Raw genomic sequence first — 19,999 nt, 5'->3', positions numbered from 1 at the left:
GTATGTCTCATAGATATTTACCTATTTTAACCTTTGTTTTTGTTTTTTGTTTTTGCAGCGGAAGAATGTATTGGCAGTAGCCAGCTAACTGCCCAAAGACATACAAAGAACTATCTTCATACGCCATCATTCCCGACACCTTTCAAAAAGTAAGTCTTCCTCAATATTATTCATGCAACCATTCTCTGCTTTATTCTACAGAATCTTAGAGCATCGGGAAAAATGTTTTTTCAGTACCACAACTCACCTGCGACGGACCGGCGTCCCGTCCAGATGGGGAACCTATGCGCCAAGGAAACCGGAAAACCGGCCCTTATGAGCCAGGCATGACTCGAAAAGGAACAAACAAGCAAAATATAAACTACTCATTATTGTTGTGCTCTTTTTCTTCCTGCTGTCAGGCCTTAACAAAAGCTTTTAAACAGACGAACCTTTCTACGAATATGAGCTTCTCTAATGAGGACTGATTTTGGTTGCACTCACTTGTTTGTCTTGACGCTCAGTCGTCGTCCGAAGTCTGTGAGATTTCTGGCAGCGGAGCAGAGTTGAATTGAACGTAATTCTTCGATATTAACTGGCATTGCTTTCAGTCTTGATTCATATTTCATTCCTACATTTCGATTCATATTTCGAGAATTTTCTATTCTTTGCAACGTTTTTGTTTGAAGGTTTAGCAATGGTGATTACCAGACATTTCTATATTTACAACATTGTATAATAACATCTCGCCTACCGTGTTTAGTTGTTCTCGCAGGATGTTAATATCGTACAGGATGTTTCAGCTATTAAATTCATTCACAGCCATCTCTAATACATGCTTCTATTGCTTTCCAGCTCTATTGTAATCATCTTTCATAAAGTGACGAGTTTAAATTGTGGGGTACATTTTTATGGCGTTACTTGTTTTTGTCATTTTTTTTGTCTTTTGCTTTTTTTTCTCCTCAGCTAACATTTTACAGCCTGCTGTAATGGGATCAATATTTTTTCATTCATTGATAACCTAGCTGGCACTGGTCCATTGAATCAGTAGAGTATACAGTACATCTTTATTCAGCTGGTATTTTGATGGTTGAATTTGAAGAGCCATTAACAAACTCTAAGTTTCTATCTTCAAATCTCCACTCCGGAGCCACTCCCGCTTTCAGTTGGGATTTTCCACATTATCGGAGTCTCTTGTGAATAATCCATGTGTCGGCATTTCTTCGAGTGCTTTCTTTCACAAATTATCCTGCTTTAATATGTTTTCTTTTCTTCAAGTTCAACACACGTAAGTCCTAGTTCTATCACAGCGTATTCATCATCATCATCATCGTCATCATCATCATTTATGTTGTTGTTCTTATTGTTATGTTTACTATGTTGCTTCGCATTACACAAGCTGCTTCAAGTCTCACCCATGACCCTAAGAAACAGCAAGTTAGATGTTTGACTGGAGCTGTTATTTATAAGTAACAATGATATTTAGAGAAAGGAGACCAGATTCCGAAGATTAAGATTCCGTTAAGCGTTCGTTGTAATATTTTCGATTTTAAAAGATTCAAAATTGTTCTCAGAATTTCATATCCTTTCGCTATGAGTCTCGTTGGATTTGGGCAAGAAGATAAGTTATGTCTTTCACTAGCCTTGCAGGGGTTAGCTTTGGCTGATGGTTTATGTGGTAGTTTATATAATTTATACGATGGTTTATATGATGCTGAGTGATTAGATAGCCAGAAATTTGAGATCTTATCTGCTCCTGGAGCCTTTCAATTTGCAGCTCTTTTAAGAGTAGCTCAACTTCCACAAAGATGTCTTTATATATTTTCTATAGAATATTTTCCATCTTTTTTTTTCCTTTCCTGTGTTATTTTGCTCTTTTGACTCACGCTATATTTTTTCCCAAAATTTGTGAATTCATCAATCAAGGAAGGAATTTTAATCTCTGTTTTTGGTTTTTCCTTTCTTCCTGTAAAACTTCTTCGCATCAATCTGGAATAGTTTATTTCGCTTATAGAATCTCTACGTGGTTTGTATCTACGTAGTCTATGTGTTTTTAGTTGCATTTGTTTTTGTTTCAGTTTCCTAAGCGCTATTTTTTCTGGTTTTGTTTTTAACGTTGACACCTCTTGCTAATTCGTCCAAGAAGGAGAGTTCTTCTCTCAGAGCATCTATTTTCTTTTAGGATCTTAACCTTCCATGCTGATACTTTGTGCTTAATAGGTTTGCTTTCCTTAATCTTAATTCCTAATCCTGCCCTTTCCTGCTCTATATGTCCTTATAAGATTTCACTTAGCACTAACTTCAGGGCAGCATCATGTATTTTGATTTTCGCGACGTTTTCCCTCTCATGCACACCTCAGCATCTGCTTTTGCTTTGCTCAGGAATAATTGGACTCTTTTGCAGTTTTATTTTTTCAGTATTTCTTTCTATCTCAACTTGGTCTAGAGATCCCAGTGCTGAATCGCTATCGTCCGCTGTGTCGGTAGTTTAGTTAACCTCAGCGGTTGTTTTTTTTGTTTGTTTGTTTTTTTTTTGTTTTTTCACGATAACTTCCTTTTTCACCTGGAAATCATTAATTTTACGTTATAGTCGAAAGTAATGAGTAAAATAAGTGTTGTATTATCAGTTTTTTTGCGCACTTAACATCATTTCTTATAGGTTCCTGGCAAATTTCATTGTTTTAACGATATTATCTGATCAATTTTTATATTTTGAGAGTATGTCGTTGTATGTGTGCTTTTATATAGCACTGGTCTGTTACATAGTAAGGAAGCCGGACAGCACTTGCCATATACCTGCATGGGTTTTTTTCCACTGCCATAAAGCTATTACAAGGAAATACGAGCATTTCTCACATCATTAGAAACCAAGTTCTAATTCGTCACGATATTTTCACGTTGTGTAATTTTGTCGGTTAGGATCCTTCAGTCCGCAAACCGAGTTTACATTGGATAAGCAGCACCAGCAGTGCATGATGTCTTTTGACGCAGAAATTGCACAATAATTCTAGAAACAAAATCTTCCACATGACTTCAGAGATCCGGCGTTAAAGATTTTCAACTAACGAATTCTCCGAATCATCGACTGTCTAGTTTAGGTTCAATAGGATAAATGTTGCTCATCTGCTGACTCTGTGTTCTGGCTCGTTTAGCGAGATTAGTGAATTAACCATCTATGTAAGTGTCTTCAAACAAAACCGTCCAAGCAGTTTCGTTATCGATGAAAGACATTAAGACACCGGCTGAACTACTGGTGCCATACAAGTGAGCGTCGAAGGTTATACGATTGATGTCAAGCATGTCGTGTGAAACAAGTGTAGTCTCAATCCGTTGTTTTGACATGCTTCATATTATTACAGCTGAGAAATTCTATTCTGCATTAACCTTTTACTTCACTGAAATAGTTTATACATCTTTATTTCTCATTTACTGAATGATAAATAGAGTACAATGGAGGTGCATGGCTTAGTGGTTAGAGTGTTGGACTCATGTGCGTAAGATTGTGTTTTCGATTCCTGGATCGGGCGATGGATTGTAATCTTGAGTATAACACTTCATTTCTTGTAGCTCCAATCCACTCCCCGAGCAAAAGTAAATATCCCTATAATGAACCGGTGTCTCCTCCAGGAAAGCGAGCAGTATATACGCCGGAACATCTGGGAAACCGACCCTACGATTCTGCAGGATAAAGGAACTTTATTCTTTTTATTTTTATGTAGAATACTGATTTCTCGCATTCGTGGCATAAAGTCACACATGAAAGTGAATAAAGTGTGTGTCTGTGTGTGTCTGTGTGTATCTGTGTATGTTTGTGTCTGTGTGTGCCATTGTTTAATTTTATTTCAAGATTTTTTGCCAGTAGAGAAAGAGCCGTTTTCTAAACTAGATCCACGGCTCCTTCATTGGATTTTCTACATCAACAACAAGGTATTACTGATTGTATGGTTTATGTGTATGTATGTATGTATGTATGTATGTATGTATGTGTCTTTTTTTTAATTAATTATTATAAATCTTCGACTGAGGTGGGAACCGGTTTCCAACAAAGATACGAGGCTCCATCTTTGGAATATAGTTAACACAGACAAATTCACATTTGGAATTTGAGAAAAGACTTGCATATTTTTATTGTTCCACTCACAGATTGAACTTCTAATGTACGAATTAGCCGGTCAATTTCTCTTTCTGAACATCCCAGTTTATCCAGATTCTCCTTTTAGCATTTCCTAACAAAGCCTAGTGCTCCAATTATTATTGGTATGAATATGAATTCATAGTCTGGATATAGAAGCTGGAGGTTTCGAAGTAGTTGTCCATAGATATCCTTTTTTTCTTTGATTTTCAAAGAGATATTTATATCTACAGGGCAGCTGACCTCTATGATGGTACATACATTTGCCCCTCTGTCCGAAACAACAATCTCCGGTCTGTTATATTTACATTTGACAGACGTTTTGATGGGAATATTCTTTGAATTGATGTTTATGAATGTATTTCCACAACAAAGGGATTTTCTAAGTTTATTTCAGGACAGTCTTTTTTGCGGATGGCATTGTAAATTGTTTTAGCAACAACATCGTGCTGCATAGGGAAGTAGTATCGTGACGACATTTTAGGACAGCCGCTGATCACATGCGTGATGTCTTCCACAGAAACATGACGTAGCCTACAAATGCGGTTGCACCTCGGGATTACAAGAACGTCACTGTCTCTCTTGCTCACCAGGCACTTTGTGGCAATCTCCTGTTCTTGGATTGCAAAAGCATAGCCTTCAAAGTGTGATGTGATGTAGTGGTCTTATCTTCAAGTGGGGCTGCGCTTTGTGCCAATTCTACTGTCTTTTTCGAGCTTCCAAATAACATACCCATGCAGGGTCCTTTTCTTGTATGCTGAGTGCTTTCCATCCAGGTCTTCTCTGAGATAAGAGAGCCCAGCTGTTTTGGGGATATATATAGGATATCATCAAGAAGAGTGTTTCTTGAGATGTATGTATGTATGTATGTATGTATGTATGTATGTATGTATGTATGTGTGTATATATATATATATGGAGGCGCAATGGCCCATTGGTTAGGCCAGCGGACTCGCGGTTTCGATTCCCAGACCGGGCGTTGTGAGTGTTTATTGAGCGAAAACACCTAAAAAGCTCCACGAGTCTCCGGCAGGGGGGTGGCGTTCCCTGCTGTACTCTTTCACCACAACTTTCTCTCACTCTTTTTTCTGTTTGCCTTCTCGCTTAGCCAGCGGGGTGGCGTCATTTGAAGGCTAAAACAATGCGAAGCGCATTGTGACCAGCGATAGCCTGGTCGGTCACGGTGATCACGGTGATATATATATATATATGGAGGCGCAATGGCCCATTGGTTAGGCCAGCGGACTCGCGGTTTCGATTCCCAGACCGGGCGTTGTGAGTGTTTATTGAGCGAAAACACCTAAAAAGCTCCACGAGTCTCCGGCAGGGGGGTGGCGTTCCCTGCTGTACTCTTTCACCACAACTTTCTCTCACTCTTTTTTCTGTTTGCCTTCTCGCTTAGCCAGCGGGGTGGCGTCATTTGAAGGCTAAAACAATGCGAAGCGCATTGTGACCAGCGATAGCCTGGTCGGTCACGGTGATCACGGTGATCACGGTGATATATATATATATATTATATATATATATATATATATATATATATATGGAGGCGCAATGGCCCATTGGTTAGGCCAGCGGACTCGCGGTTTCGATTCCCAGACCGGGCGTTGTGAGTGTTTATTGAGCGAAAACACCTAAAAAGCTCCACGAGTCTCCGGCAGGGGGGTGGCGTTCCCTGCTGTACTCTTTCACCACAACTTTCTCTCACTCTTTTTTCTGTTTGCCTTCTCGCTTAGCCAGCGGGGTGGCGTCATTTGAAGGCTAAAACAATGCGAAGCGCATTGTGACCAGCGATAGCCTGGTCGGTCACGGTGATCACGGTGATATATATATATATATATATATATATATATATATATATGCATGCGTGTATCTATTGTACATATTATGAATAGGGGCGGATGAACTTTGATGACTGATGTTTGATGCTGGTGGTCGGTGAACTTCTTGACACGTCTCCTTTAACTGACAATATATATGCTAAGGTCTTCAAGGCATTTTAATTACAACTCATGGCGATAATATAGCTATTGATTCTTAGATAATTGTGCGTCATTGTTAAACCATAAACCAATTTAGATAAGTGAATATAGGTTGTATATTATTTATACGATCTCTTTGTTTCTTATTTGCTGTCTTAAGCCACACCTAATTACCCTCTGCATTTGAATGTAAAAGTTAAGAATTACACTCCAGTTAATGTTAGCTATGTGTGGGTCGATGTTTAAAGCCTGATCTGTTTAAAACATTACCTGGTGAACGTGGGTTGTATATGATGATGTAACCCTTTAGGAATGCACTAAATCAATAAAATTCTAGCGAAACAGTTGTCCCAAATTATAAAAGCCACAACGGATCTATAGTAAGAGTCGGATCTACAGTTTAAATTGGATATGGTATTTGCATATCTACCGTATCCTACCAACACTCGATGCAGTTAATGTTCTTTATTTTACTATTCACACACACATATGTATGTATGTATGTATATGTCGCCTTATTTATCTAGAATAATGTGTTAACTATGTGTGTAACATGGAGAAAGCCTTCGTCACGGTCCCTCATTCTCTTATCTGGTGAGCAATACAGAAGCTAAGGATAGAAGAATGGTCGGTGAGGGCAATGAGTAGAGCAAGGAATTTAGTTTACAGGTAAGAGTTCACCTTGGATTGGTTTCCAGCTCCCTCCTGTTTATTATAGTCCTCCGGGCCACAACAGAGGAATTTAAAACAGGATCCCTTGGGAGCTCCTCTGTGCTGATAACCTTGCTCTATTTACTTACAGGAGTAGAGAAGAAATTTCAGGTGTAGAACCAAGGTCTGGAATCAAGACTTAATTTAAGAATGACCAAAATCCTAGAAAGTAGGAAAACAGACAAATCACTGATCCCTTCAGTTAGATGGTCCTGATCGATATGTAGAAATGGTTTTGGTAGAAACACCACACGGAGTATCCAGTGCAAGTGACGGATACATAAGTGGTGTTTGGCAGTATCACTGGAAGGTTAACAGAGAAAGTAGTCTTCATATGTGGAAGATGTGCTACATATAAAACACTAGTAACGTACAGAAAATAAACTCCGTCAAATGTCCGGGGTGGTTCTTAGAAATCATAGGTAGTTTCTGTTACTTAGGTAACCAACTTAGCAGTGGAAGAGACGCTTCTCAAAACATAGCAAAGTCCAAAGTGATCCAACCGTTGTTGATAACAAAGGGTCTCTTTCTCAGAGTGAAAGGTAGATTGTATAATACCTGTGTACGAACAGCTATGCTACATGGCAGTGAGACATGTGCTGTGACTACTGAGGACCATGCAAAGGCTTGATGGGTAATATGCATGTTTGACAGAATGTGAGTGATTTGAGAGAAAAATTGGGCAGACGAGACATCAGGAATAGTGTGCAAGAGAGAAGATTGCACTGGTATGGTCATGTGATGCGTAAGGATGAGGACGGATGTATCAAGAAGTGCCGATCTCTAATTGTAGAGTAAATGTATGGAAGGTTTAGAGCCAGAAAGATGTGGGACGAAGCAGTGAGAAAGGATCTTCAGACGTTGGGCTTCACAGAAGAGATGTCTAGGGACCAAGACTTCTGGTGGTTTGTGCTTCAGAACACCCGTCACGCTAAGTAAATTCATGACTCCCCATGCATACGAGCAGCCAAGTATAAAAGCACCTGTATAAGTGCCACATAAAAGTGTCCATGCAGGTGTCACATAAAATACCTATGCTGGTACTCCTACATGGAAGCATTCATGTTGGCACCATGAGAAAGCGTTCATGCTGATGCCACATAGAAGCATTACAAAGGATATCCAGACAAATGGAAACCAGGCAGCGCTCCAGATGGCCAACTCCCGTCAAACCATCCAACCCATAACACCATGCAGAACAGACGTTAAAAGATGATGATGATGATGATGATATATTTTATTATGTGCCTATATGTATCTACTTATGATTTTTTAGTTTATAATGTTCAAATTTTTAATACAATCCCATTTTATATTTTCTAGAAATTCAAAGAAATCCAGCCACTGCGCCTGGGTCATAGCTTCTGATGGCCCTGATGTTGTAAAATTATCAATAATTTACTCCAAACTATCAAAGAAAGAAGACTGTAGTGAAGAAAGTATAAGTGTTTATGATGGTAAGTCATCAAGCAGACCTTCGGTGTAACTCTGGCGAATGTGATGACATCTCAAACAATGTCATCACATTCAAACATCAAAGAACATCAACTACAAATAAACGACTTCTCTCCACCGTTTCCTCTCGTTACAGCAAGATAAACACTCAGCATTGTTTATATGTCAGATTAAATAGCTATACCTTAAAGAGAAATTAATAGAGGTCAGTGGCAGGAATGTGCTACAAGAAAATTCCCAAATCCTGTCCTTGAATGCAGGGAACTGGCCAGAGTCATTACAGCAAATATGAAAATGACTGGATGGCCATGGATGGAAAGCTTTTGATCATAGGCCTTTTTGATCTGATCTCATTTGAGACAAACCAATAACAACAAAGAAAAAGTTGGTTGGCTGTGAACAAAATTCCGGTTCAGAATATAAAAGCTTTAAAATTTTCATAACTTGAAATAATGAATTTCGTTATGAATTTTTCTCAATACAAAACATAATTTTTACCAATTTTACCATCTTCATTATTTTAGAGCAGTAAGGAATTTGTGTTTGCGACACATGGCAAAAATTAAATCTCTACAGGTGTTAACAAAAATACAAAATTTTTAGAAAAAGGTGAAAATTTAAACATTTACCAGAACATATGTGTGAGAAAAAACAATATATATGTACGTATACATGTATGTATGTTTGTTTGTATGTATGTATGTATGTATGTATGTATGTATGTATGTATGTATGTATGTATGTATGTATGTATGTATGTATGTATGTATGTATGTATGTGTGTATATGTATGTATGTATGTATGTATGTATGTATGTGTGTGTATATGTATGTACGTATGTATGTATGTGTGTGTATATGTATGTATGTGTGCATGTATGTATGCACGTACGTACGTATGTATGTGTGTGTATGTATGCATGTGTTCATGTGTGTGTGTGTGTGTGTGCATACAGGCATACATAAACGTATATCATTAAAGTTTTCTATTGTACAAAAATAAATATTTTTGTTATTTTGCAGGTGATTTAGTACCAAACCGCTTTCTCGGAATGTCCTGTGGAGAGGCAAAACCATCATATACATCAACAGGGAAAAAGCTAATGGTTATATTCTCTTCAAAGAGCTCAAATGGAAGTCACGGCTTTTTAGGATCCTATTATTCTGTTCCAAGTAAGTTTATAGGGGTTTGCTTTCTGAAAGGATGTTACCTGGCTGTAATCTAATTACAAAGTCATTACTTTAATGTTTATTATTTGGCAAAAAATATACTCTGAATAGAATCAAAGTACATATGTACACTTGCATTTGACACCTGCCTGAATTTTTTTTTTTTTTTTTTTGGAGCCACAGTCAATAAAATGCAATCAACTAATCAAAAAATACATTATTAAGTCGACATCGGCAGAATTTGGACTCAGAACATAAAGACAGACGAAATACTGCTAAGCATTTCGCCCGGTGTGCTAACATTTCTGCTAGCTACCTTATATATATATGCATATATATATATATATATATATATATGTGTGTGTGTGTGTGTGTGTGTGTGTGTGTGTGTATATATGAGTGTGTGTGTATATATATATGTGTGTGTGTATATATGTGTGTGTGGGGGGGGAGAGAGAGAGTATACTCACTGTATCCTATTCTAGTCTTCTATATCTAGGGCATGCACCACTGGCTTCATTACAAATAATGCTAACTGCTTTCTAGTTCCCCTGAATACCCAAATCCTGTCTTTCTGATCATATCCAGAGAATTGTATGCGCTGCACGAAGTTCTGTACACATTTCTTTTGGTTCATAGGGTTTGCATAGTGGGGACAGGTTGTTCATTATTCTAAGTCTGCTATCGGTATGTTTTGATTTTCATGTTGTGTGGCAAAGCTGGCTTCTTGTGAACAACATATTTAGAAGCTTTGGGTTTTATGTAATAGGAATGGAGGAGCTGCACTTTGTTGTTCACGGTCTCTAACTAAAGTTCAGTATCAAGGACTTGAATAGGATACAGAGTTCGTGACAAAGCAAACCGGGTGAACACATGGTACAAGACCATCAAATATCAAGGAGTGACATTTATAGAGGCCACAGCCCATGGAGAACTAGCCCAAAAATTTAGGAAAGCTCTGAAGGAAGACAAGAACATGACATACATTGGTGAGACATCTAGAAGGATTGCAGAGAGATTAAATGAAAATTTGAGTCAATATGACAAAAACAAAACAGTCTTCCATACTCTACCAACAACCAAAGACCAACATGAAGGCACACAGAGTCAGCTTGTCATCCACATTTTATCCAAGCACCCAAAGGACCCAACACTCAGACAAATTCAAGAGTACGTCGTCATATATGAAACATCCCCTGTACAAATAGGGGATACACATTGAAGGTAGTGATACCCCAAAACCCAGAGTTTATACATTCACAGGTAGATTTGTTAGTAGGCTGTTAGGTAGGCAAATATGTATATATAAGTAGGCAAACAGATAGATAAGTAGATAGATAGGTACATAGGTAATACAGACAGACAAGCATACACACACACATACATTCACAAAAGGAGATGGCACCACATGACCATACACACACACATACCACACACACGTACAAGCACAAACATGCACACAGACACACAAATATGCAGAATACATACATGCAGACATACACACATGCATACATATATATATATAAATACACATACACACATGCACACAATCAAACAGAAAGAGCGCAGCTCTGATAATGGACAGAGTCCACAACCATTGAAGAGGTTGCAAGAAGTAACAAAAATTTTAGGAAAGGAAAATAATGAGTGGAAATTGAACCAGTGAGTGTGTTAATTAATAAGGCATTAAAACAGAATGACTCTCCCCAGACGCAACATCTCTATATATATATATATATATATTGTGTATGTATAGACATGTATACATGTATGATACATGTATTTTGTTCTTCTCACAGACAACGGGTTGACAAATGCAGAACAGTGTGGACAAAATCCTTAGCGGAATTTAGTTATTTCCTTTCAGGCACAGAAAGAATCATGAAAGCGTCAGTTTGTAGACCCTGTAGTGTTTATTTCAGATTTGTGCCCTCTGAGATCAAATCCGTTTGAGGTGAATTTCAGCTTTTGTCCTTCCAGGGTCAATAATGTAATAGCAACCCTGAAAGACAGATTAGTAGATGTGTTGGTGCGTTAGACGAGTGACTTATGATAACTGTTCCCTTTATGTTGTCCTTTGATTTATGGAAAACAAGTTTTGTGGACGAGAGCAACGAAGAAAGAATATTCGGAGTAACCTTCTAGATGAGTATCTTCTAGATGAGTATCACTGATATAAAAAGTGAGCCACAAATTTTTACACTAAATATTGTAAATAATAACATAGTTACTTACCATTCTATAAATGACAGTTGATCTGGGACTAAGTTGCTACAACAACAATTTGGTTGTTCCAGTCTGTAGGCTGTAGCCATGGCAACGTCGTGGAAATGAGATGGAGGAGTTAAGTTACAGATGTATTGGAAAGATATGCATTGTTTCAAAATAAAAAGCTGCAAGTATATATTATGCAGTAAATTCTGTAGATCTCTGTTTCAAAAATTACCAGAACTACCTGCTCAGTTTGAAAATGGATGGCAATTTCACAAATACATATATCCATTATATTCTCCTCAGACACAGACTATGATATGGCTTGACATTTGTAATACAGGTGCAACATGTCCACTGGGCCTCCCAACCGTTTCCATGGAAACCTGGTTTCGCTGACTCAAGTCAAAGCAAATTGAAAATGACATTTGCTCATGATGCCATGCGAATGGATCAAATTTGGAACTTTGTAATTGTAAAGGGAGCTTTTTAACCATTTGGCCATACTGGAATGATGTACAGTAAATTGACATCTGACCGTATTATTCGGTGAAACTGGCAGCTCAGAGCCGTCGGTTGTTGTTGGTGGTGGCGCTCTTCCGGTTATTGCTGTTAGTTACGTTGTTAATGTTACTGTTGTATGGTGTGATAGAATGGTAAAAAGATGCCACTTGAGAGATCAAGTTGTTGTTTCATATGGATGTGGTGGTGGATATTAAAAATATACCTGATAATAACGTAAAACAGAATGTGTTATCGAGTTTGATAGAAATAAAGGTATTACATTATATAAACTAGAGAAAAGGAAATAGGTAATTTCATTAGATCTATGAAACGAACACAGAAATATATCTATATCTATATAAAGAGAGAAAGAAAGTGTGTGATGCACTGATAGCTGATGCAATATCATTATTTGCTGCAATATAATGACAGTGATGGAGTGTTTTGTGCAGTTATTGCACCAAAGCCAGCAAAGATGATTTGTACTTTGCGATTGCTAGTTGTAAAACTATATTACTGCTTTACGGGGTGTTCCTCTGCACTATATGACTGTATTATAACACTAAACTACCGAGAAAAGTAGAAGAATTATGTTCAGCAATAAAAACAAATAAGAATGTTAATCTGCGTACGCTCAACATTTGACAAAATATTGGTTGATAAATGTCACGAGCGCCATTGATTTATATGACCTCTTCAACTCAAAGTTCGGATACTTGTTTCTTTTGACTCTGCATAATGTGAAGAAATTGTTATAATAAGATTGACCAAAGAGAGAAATTAGTTTTATGTGTATGAATGGGAAAGAGCTAAATTATTCTAGTTAGCCATTATAACTGCTTGTGTTTGGAGGCAATACACGTATTTATGCTTACATACACAAAATATATATATATGCACACACGTGCACAAACACACACACGCACATACTCACACATACACACACACTCAATGCACTGCGTCTTTTATTCACTTCTTATTCCTAAAAAATATTATCATTAAAAGATATTCTTTAAAGAGGAAACTTTCTTAAATTTAGTTTGTGGGGCAAAAAAAAAAGATATTTTTCTCTTTATAACTTAAAAAGTATTCAATATATTTCTTTCTGCAACTCACTCCAACAACTGAAAATTAATATTGATTTTTCAGATACGAATTCACCGAGCCAAGATCGATTAGTTGCTATGTCGTCAGCAATCGGTTACATTCATCCACCAAATTTCCCTCAGCCTTATCAGAGGTGAGTCACATTTCTGCTTTGACTCTTTTTTTGTTAACTAAAGCAACTTTTATGGGAACCATTTACTTGAAAACTAATTGCAAAAATTTCTTTAAAAACTAATGTTTATGTGTATGTGTGTATATATATATATATATATATATATATATATATATATATATGTCTGTGTGTGTGTGTGTGTGTGTGTGTGTGTGTGGTGTGTGTGTGTGTGTGTGTGTACATTCAGGTAATACACCACTGAATAAGTTTTAGTTGATATGCTGCCAAAAATTTAGCAATACATGACAATTCAGTGAAAGAATAAAAATATATAAAATGTTTTATTCAAGAAATTTCAAATCAGTGGGAATGCATACTTAAGCCAGCAACCAATCGGATCCATTGATTTTGCATGCAAAACAGATTCAATAAATGCATTCTTCGGGCAGGGAGTCGTCAGATTATTAGTTCCTTACATTAGAAATAAATCCCAGTAGGGGATGAGTTATTACTATTTATTACTATACACGAGGGTCAGTTTTTGCATTTACCATTCTTTATCAATAAGAGCTGCCTGCAGCTTTTTAACTTGACATGAATTGACGCCAAAGAAAATATCAACCAGTCTATTGTTAGGATGTAATGTCAAAAGCATAGTGTTTTAATTTCGCAATGTGTGTGGAGAGCATTGTTGACTGAGTGCATATATAGTAGGCAAGGCCACGCACACACAGATGCACACTCACAGAAACGTAAAGTTAGAATTTATTTTATTGATAAGCTGCAATCACAACGACATGAATATCTACCACCTGTGTACTTCAGGGTCGATTTTGTTTTGCCTGCCTCTGAAGTATATTCTGTTATTGTAAAAATATATGTCTTTAAAGGGATTTTTTTTTCCGGACGATAAACCACAGCTCCTGACGTTTAAACAACACACGTGCATTAAGGGTGTGGCAGTGTTTGTTTACATTATGAAGTCGCTTCTATTTCAGATATATATATATGTATGTGTGTGTGTGTGTATGTATGTATGTATGTGTGTATGTATGTAAAACTTACTTGGAAGTGGATGCGTGACGTTCGATCATATAATAACAAATTAATAAATAAAACACATGCATACATACATATATGTACGTACCTACCTCTACATGTATATATATATACACGCATATATATATATATATATATATATATATATACACGCATATATATATATATATGTATATATACACGCATATATGGGTAGAGGACACCACAAAGAAACGTAGAACACAATGAGAAACGAAAACATAAAAACAAAAACATGGAAACGGACTTTTTCAAACAACAAAAAAACAGTACAAGACGCAACACAAGGAACATTGCCCTTCTTCAGCCGCCCCTGTTTCGACTCATTGCGTGTTTCATGTATGTATGTATGTATGTATGTATGTACGTACGTACATATATAAAACAACACATAGATAATGTGTCAATTTACTACACCTGTTTCCAACAAATTTTTAATCGATTAATTGAAGGATTACATCATTAGAAAAAACCGTTTTCATCAGCTAAATACATGAACCACAACATTTAGAAACATTCAAAAACCAACGGCATCATTCTACAAGCCTTTTTTTCTATGACCAGCAAGGCTTGTTTAGAATCATGAAGGTACATGTGCCGTTGGTTTTTGAACATTTCCAAATTGTGTGGCTCATGTATTCAGCTGATAAAAACAATTTTTTCTAATGACTTAATGTTTCCCTTAATCAATTAAAAATTCGTTGGAAACATCTGTAGTGAATTAACACATTATCTACCTATTGTTATTTATTTATAATTCACACCTCTCGGAACCATATATTTAATATGGTATGTGTTTCTTGATTAGCGCAAGGGCCAATGATATACTCAGTCGGGTTGAATTAATCGTATACATAACCTGAATATCTTTCTGCCTCTACTTCACTACCCGCATATGTATTCGTCAATCTTTGTTGTGCAAGCATTTTAATTTTGACCTGACCCAGTGCCTTACCATTTAAGGGCCTGTTTCACTTGAATCCTCACCTTTTGTTTTATATATCTATAATTTCACCGAATCTTAATCCTCTACTGGTGGGTTTATATTCTCAGGTATGTCCTACCTTAAACATGATGGTAGAGTATATTGTGAGAGAGATTTGGCTGTTATTTTGATAGGGCAGATGATCCCTGTTTAGTTTTCGGTTCAGCAAGAGTTGAGCAAACTTTTACTCAAAAACATTTCAGACTACAAAATCCACTATTTCCTTCATGATGTGTGATTGTAGAAGGATTTGTCTTCTATTTCTAGCAGATCGAGTGACCACGTAGAGACCACGAAGAGAAAATGACAAGGTTTCTAAGACTAAAACAACAGCGGGGGATCCTCTCCCTATTTTGCTTCCAGTCTCACACTGGGAGATGCAACTGGACAGACTCATCTTCTCAGGGGTGGAGGTGGCTCCCTGTTTGTCTCTCCGTACTGTTAATTTTTGTTGTTGCTGCTACTGAAATTATAGCCCGAGGCCAGCTCCAAATCCATGGACAGCCAACTCTGGACCATGTTATTCAACATGTCCTATTCAAAAACCGTATTTTGCCGAGGACTTGGCTAATATCTCTGGCCACTCGAATGACCGCGTAAAGACAGATGCTTTGTTCTGTTAACCTTCATTACCCCATATTTCTCCTATCTGCCGAGAACCCAGAACCACATTCCAAATTGTATCCTTTTCAAAGAAGGGTTTATTCTGAAATTTAACAGCCATTTCTACCAAGCTGAACCATCTCACAGAGGCTTGGTCTTTGGCATCTCATTCTGAGAGTTGAGAATAATGAGTTGTGAATAATGAGTTGAGAATAATGATGAAACATGAGAAGTGGAGCAAAGTGCACTGAGTTCAGTAATGTGTAAAAGATTTGGCTGATATAATTGGTCTGGTCAATCATCTGTCGGAAGTCTTTTAAAATAGATATACAATAGAAAGCACTAATCAATTCCGCTTTGACAGGATTAACCAAGTCTAAGATATTGTTCTACATGAAAGTGAAGAATTATATCGAACGACAGTCTTTTCATATTTTCCTTTTCATTTTTGCGCTATTCTTTATATATATATATACATTTCCTTTTTCTTTTGAGGGTTGAATGGTTAAAAAATAATAAATTGAATAATAGCCTTTTTGCAGGAACCTTCATATGGAGTATATTCAAACTCATTTTTAGTCAATAAAAGTCAAGATCGTGTGTGTGTGTGTGTGTGTGCGCGCGTGGGCCGATAAACTTGGACAGCAACCATTCTGGCTATTTATCATTTTACTGAAATATTATTTTTACTCCTTTTCCATTTTTCTTTATTTTATTATTTTCTGACAAGGCTGTTTTTTCCCAAATTTTCTCATAAATTATCAACCCAGTTCTGTTTATATGACTCACGGGTGGTGTTACTATGTTCAGGGGAACAGGGACAAAAGCAAATGGAAGTGGGAGCTGTCGATGGGGTCGTGCGGTGGGAGATGAAAGAACTGTCACACGTAAATCTCTGCATCTTTATCAAGACAACCAGCCCCACGACCAGGCAGGAAACAAACTATTCCAAACGGTTTGAACCAATAAGTGTTCGCCAAACCTTACCTAACCTCAGTTTTAATCTAGGTTTACTCTTTAATCAAGGTTTAATCTAGGTTATAGTATAATAATGTTGGCAATGTGTTAACGGCAGATTTATAAGGTTGTCGAACAAAATGCCTTGCGATATTCTTTAGTTTTTAGTTGAACTCCTGCTGAGATCGGCTTTACCTTTCATTCTTCCACGATGGATAAAATAAAAGACTACTCAAGTACTGGAATCAATTTATTCCAACAACAAACCCAAATTTCTGAACTTCTACTTTATTACCATTTAAAAACGAATTAAACAGATTTACATTATCAACAACTGTGTACAAAAAGTTATTTGTTTAAATACCGAAAACAGGAGAAAATAAGGTCTTGGATAGTCTTTTCTTGTTTGGCTCCAGTTCTCCTTAATCACGCAAACCTAGTCAAAAGCAAAAGGAAAAAAATAGACGAGATAATGCAGAAAGTTAAGAGGGAAGTGAATGCCAAAATATTGCAAAAGGCAGTCCAGCAGGAGTAACAAGGGTACTTGTCGATATGGGAAAGAAGTCTTTAGCTGAAAGTATGCGCGGTGTCTGGCTCTTCTAAGAATCCACATTATTCTCAGGGTCTGTATGACTTCTTGTCCTCGTATACGAACTTTGTGAAGAAGTGGTGTCCTTTCTACCAACACAAATAACGGGAAAACCGTGCCTTGAGCCTGTATAAAATGGTGCGTCCACTTGGAGGCACAATCAAAGGCATAAAGAGATCGTATTTGTGATCTGTATTGTGAGAAAGAAAGAAACAACGATACCAGAAACTCCAACGATGCTCTTCACGGCAGATGACAGAAAATTTTGAGCTGGAACAGCTGTGCCAATCCTATCTTAGAAGAGTGGTCTGCTGGATGGAATAGTTTACAGGGAGTGCACGGCAAACCTCTAGAATGGAAAAGTTATCCAGAAATCAACAACAAGAGTAGTACGAGATCGAATTTTCAGAAAAAACAAATGTTTCTGACTGAACTCAGTGCGCCATGTGAAAATAGGACGAAAGAAGCGCACAGACCTAACACTGTGAAGTATACCAATTAAACCAATCAGACTTACAAGCCGAAGTCTTCACCATAAGGATAAGAAGAAGGGGACTTGCGGGCGAACCTGCATACGATCTCATCAAACGGATTTCATTTTCTGGTAAGAGTAGCAGAGCTCTAAAGGCAAAGATATAAGTAAGCGAAAAGATTTCCAATTGGATTCGATTGAGATAGAAGCGAACATAAGAAGGGATAACTTGGCCTACTTACAGCTCGTTCTCTGGTAGCGAAGTGTTGACCGCTAATACGACTTGGCTTTGAGGCACCCAATCACCTTGAATGTTTTCAGTCTAAAACAGTGGCATAAGGTCTGAAAGCAGAGGAGTGTCTAGGAATCATGACTGGATGCAACCCAGCCCCTTAGAAATATTTTCATGGGAGGAGCAGCCCCTTCTCTGAAGGCCCTCTGCTATTCATCCCTCTTTTGAGTGTCGTTAAACCCCGCCTTTTTTTTTCAAACTAAACCATTTAAAGAAAAAAGATAACAAATATGGTTTAATCTCTCAAATTTATTTGTGTTTCGGGTAATAAAATATTATGTGACCCATCACCTCATTTAGTTTCCCGACGTTCAGTTGAACTGAACCCTCTACGACTGACTTTATGAGTGGCTGACATGTCGTCATTCCTATTGTGACTCCCTTCCCAACAACTGGCAATTATATATGCACCTGATGACACAGACTTCAAAACTAAACTCAAGTGTAGGTTTTCCAATAAAGTTTTATGAATTTCGGTTTTGATCATTATTATTACTATTATTATTATTATTCATTTATTTGTGTGTGAATGTGTGTATATATGTTATTTGATTTTTCCTTCCACTATTAACAGAGGAAGTCAAAATTAGATGCAGTTTCGTGTTAGAACTAATGGTTAATTCAGTTTTAGTAGAATGACATGGACACATACATATAGATACACACACACACACACACACACACACACATCACGTACATGTATATATCATAAATACATGCATGCATGCATGCATACATACATACATACATATTTGGAAGTTAACAAGCGAGGCCTATTTGCGATATAACGAGGCAATAAGCAAATATTTATTATCCTCGGCTTCAAATTACAATAAAGCAATTTAACTTATGTTTTAAATGACTGTGCAAGTCATTAATTCTGTGGAAGATTAATCATTAATCGTTAAAATCTTGATTTACTTCCAAAATCTACCGTTCGTTACCGTGATAAATAGCATTCTCTGAAGGGCGTTTACTAAACATTCATTTAGAACTATATTTAAATTATTCTTTCATTTTAAAGACAGTCCCCGAGAGATGTCATCAGCGTAAGATTAACCTTCCCACTTCCTTTCCACCAGACTCTGGGGCTTTGTGAAGGATCTTTGGTCCTACGCTTCTTTCTCTAAGTCATTAAACAATACGGCAAACGATGCACAAAGAGGAAAAAGTTAATGGGAATCACTAACACAGAGTAGAACTGGATAAAATTGTATTTGTGTACGTTATCACAAAATAAAAAAATGTGTATTAAGGGGACATAATTAACACACACATATAGAGCTGTGTTATATTACATAAACTATAGAAACAGAAATTAAATTTTAAAGGATTATGATTTTAAAAAACCCAGAAAACTCTAAAAACAACTTTAGACATGATAAGGAAAGAAACACCACAAATTTCGACAAATTTCTTTATCGTGACATCTCACGTAGCGTCTTCAAATGCAGACAAATATGACCGCCATATTTGCCTGCAGATTTTTTTCTCCGGAGTAGGACAATACTCCCAAACATTGGATTTCTTACTCAATGCGGTATATTTTTCAGTGCAATCTTTTATGTATGAATTTTGCCAGACAAATTATATTTACTCTTCTATCATGTCTTTCACCAAAATTTCTTGTAGATATGATTCTATTAACATCGTTCTATTTT

The 19,999-nt window shown here is 37.0% G+C and overlaps 1 protein-coding gene across 2 annotated transcripts in view; it reads left to right on the top strand.

Annotated features, from left to right (window-relative positions):
- The window catches only part of LOC115218654 (cubilin), a 397,234-nt gene that overhangs the window by 356,277 nt on the left and 20,958 nt on the right, over nt 1-19,999 (top strand). For both annotated transcript variants that reach the window (XM_036508531.1, XM_029788578.2), the window contains 4 exons: nt 59-149; nt 8,128-8,261; nt 9,283-9,432; nt 13,294-13,384. In XM_036508531.1, coding sequence (XP_036364424.1) covers nt 59-149; nt 8,128-8,261; nt 9,283-9,432; nt 13,294-13,384 — 466 coding nt within the window. The remainder of the gene's footprint in view (nt 1-58; nt 150-8,127; nt 8,262-9,282; nt 9,433-13,293; nt 13,385-19,999) is intronic.

The sequence above is a fragment of the Octopus sinensis genome, linkage group LG13 (assembly GCF_006345805.1).
Source record: "Octopus sinensis linkage group LG13, ASM634580v1, whole genome shotgun sequence".
NCBI lineage: Eukaryota > Metazoa > Mollusca > Cephalopoda > Octopoda > Octopodidae > Octopus > Octopus sinensis.
Note: the sequence above shows the minus strand (reverse complement) of the source record. Positions and strands in the feature narration are given on the sequence as shown.